Raw genomic sequence first — 2,276 nt, 5'->3', positions numbered from 1 at the left:
AAGACAAACAACAACAAATGTTGGCAAGGATGTGGGGAAAAAGGCACACTCATACATTGCTGGTGGGACTGCAAATTGGTGCAGCCAATTTGGAAAGCAGTATGGAGATTCCTTGGAAAGCTGGGAATGGAACCACCATTTGACCCAGCTATTCCTCTTCTCGGACTATACCCAAATGACTTAAAAACAGCATACTACAGGGACACAGCCACATCAATGTTTATAGCAGCACAATTCACAATAGCTAAACTGTGGGACCCAACCTAGATGCCCTTCAGTGGATGAATGGATAAAAAAAATTTGGCATTTATACACAATGGAATATTACTCAGAACTAAAAAACCCCCCAAAATCATGGCATTTGCAGGTAAATGGATGGCGTTGGAGAAGATAATGCTAAGTGAAGTTAGCCAATCCCAAAAAAGCAAATGCCGAATGTTTTCTCTGATATAAGGGGGTGACTCAAAGTGGGGTAGGGAGGGAGAGCATGGGAGGATTAGATTAATTTTAGATAGGGAGGGAAAGGTGATTAGCAAGGATAGTGATGTCATCATTGTACAAAATACATGTATGAAGACTTGAATTTGGTGCCAACAAATCTTATATACAAACAGAGATATGAAAAATTTTGGTATATATGTGTATTAAGAATTATAATGCAAAAAAGGAGTACATGTATAATGGCAAAAAAATAAGCATCTGAAACTATGTAATTTAGAAAACATCAATAAAAACATGAATTCAAAAAAAAGAAAGAAAAAGAAATGGGTTTACCTCATCACAAAATTTAAGGTGACAATAACAGCTCAGTGGGCAAGACATAATTGTAACTCACTGTGTTATAGAATAAAAATGACTACAAAATCTATAATTAACATAGAGGGAGGGAGGAAGGAGGTAAAAGGAGGCATCCTGGACTAAAATTAAACAAATTAAATCTCATGTGTGTATGATTATGTCAAAACTAACACAACTATCATGTATCATTATGATGCAATCATAAAAGCATAAAAACATCAAACATGGACTTTTCATAGGATATACCAAATCCATTTCTGGGTATACACCCCAAAGAAATGAAAACCTGGAGTTGGATATTTGTCCACCTATGTTCACAGCAGCCCTATTCATAAGAGCCACATGAAAAAAACATCCCATTTGCCTTCCACATAAACGCTCAAATGAAATACATCCATATAATGGAATATTACTCAGCCTTAAAAAGGAAGGAAATTCCAACACATGCTACAACATGAACAAACCTTAAGGACATTACACAAAAAGATATAAGGCAATCACTAAGAGACAAATGCTACATGATTTCACTTACATGAGGTGCCCAGAGGAATCAAATTCATAGAATAAAAAAGAATGGTAGTTACAGGGCGCTGGGGAGGGGAGGTGTTTAACGGTACAGAGTTTCATTTTGTCCACATTTGGATGTTTCTGGAGTTCTGTCCCACAAGAATGTGCAAATACTTAAGGCTGCTGAAGGCCAACTTCAAAAGTGGTTTAGATGCTAAATTTGTTTTTGTATTTTACCGCAATTTGAAAACAAAAACCAAAAGGAGCAGCCACCAACCAATTTCCAGACTTAATTCATGACAATACTGCATGAAAAAATTGACCTGAATTCCACAAGGTAACCCGCACAGAGCAGAAAGGCAGGTGAAGACCCCAAGGGCTTTTGCTCAAGGCGGGCAGGGCAGAATAGGGGCCAGAGAGAGAAAAGTGACCCCAAAAAGAACCTGAACCCCTGGAGACTTTAGACCCTCTCAAGCCAGTCACCTACCTGGTGGCCATGTCAGGGTATTGAGTAACTTGGAAAACACTTTCCAGTTCCTGCAACTGCCACTTTGAGAACTTGTATTGGATTCGTGGACGGGTGCCCCCAGGCTGCGGAACTGCAGCAGCCTCGTTTGCAGACTGCCCGGCCTGTTGCTCCTGCCGGGGCTGCTGCTTGCCACCATTGGCCTCAAGGTAGTCAATGCCTCGGTGGTTCACAGCGCCCTCATGGTTGAGGTAACCTTTTTGAATCACGTCTTCCATGAGGCCTATAGCTCCTTCACGGAAGTGGCCACCTGCAGCGGGGGTCGGCACATCCTCTGCAGCTGCCGCTGCTACACTTTCCTCTGCTTCAGCTGCTATCTCTGTATTATAAGCCCCCAGACCATAATAGTTGGGGTCACGGTACTGGTACCAATTTGCCATGGCTGCAATACAACAGGTCCCAGCTGGCCTCTACAAGCACACTTTGGCCAGCGATAGAATAGAGC

The 2,276-nt window shown here is 41.6% G+C and overlaps 1 protein-coding gene across 1 annotated transcript; it reads right to left on the bottom strand.

The window, feature by feature from the left end:
* Window positions 1–1,792: 1,792 nt before the first annotated feature.
* On the bottom strand, window positions 1,793–2,211 carry LOC107135183 (rhox homeobox family member 1-like; the record flags this gene model as incomplete). The annotated part of the gene is made up of 1 exon (XM_015477107.1): window positions 1,793–2,211. A coding segment is annotated over exon 1 (419 nt), but the record flags the coding sequence as incomplete, so codon positions are not given.
* Between the last annotated feature and the right edge of the window lie 65 nt (window positions 2,212–2,276).

This window comes from Marmota marmota, unplaced genomic scaffold (genome assembly GCF_001458135.2).
Source record: "Marmota marmota marmota unplaced genomic scaffold, marMar, whole genome shotgun sequence".
NCBI classification, from domain to species: Eukaryota; Metazoa; Chordata; class Mammalia; order Rodentia; family Sciuridae; genus Marmota; species Marmota marmota.
This window is presented reverse-complemented; position numbering and strand designations above follow the sequence as displayed.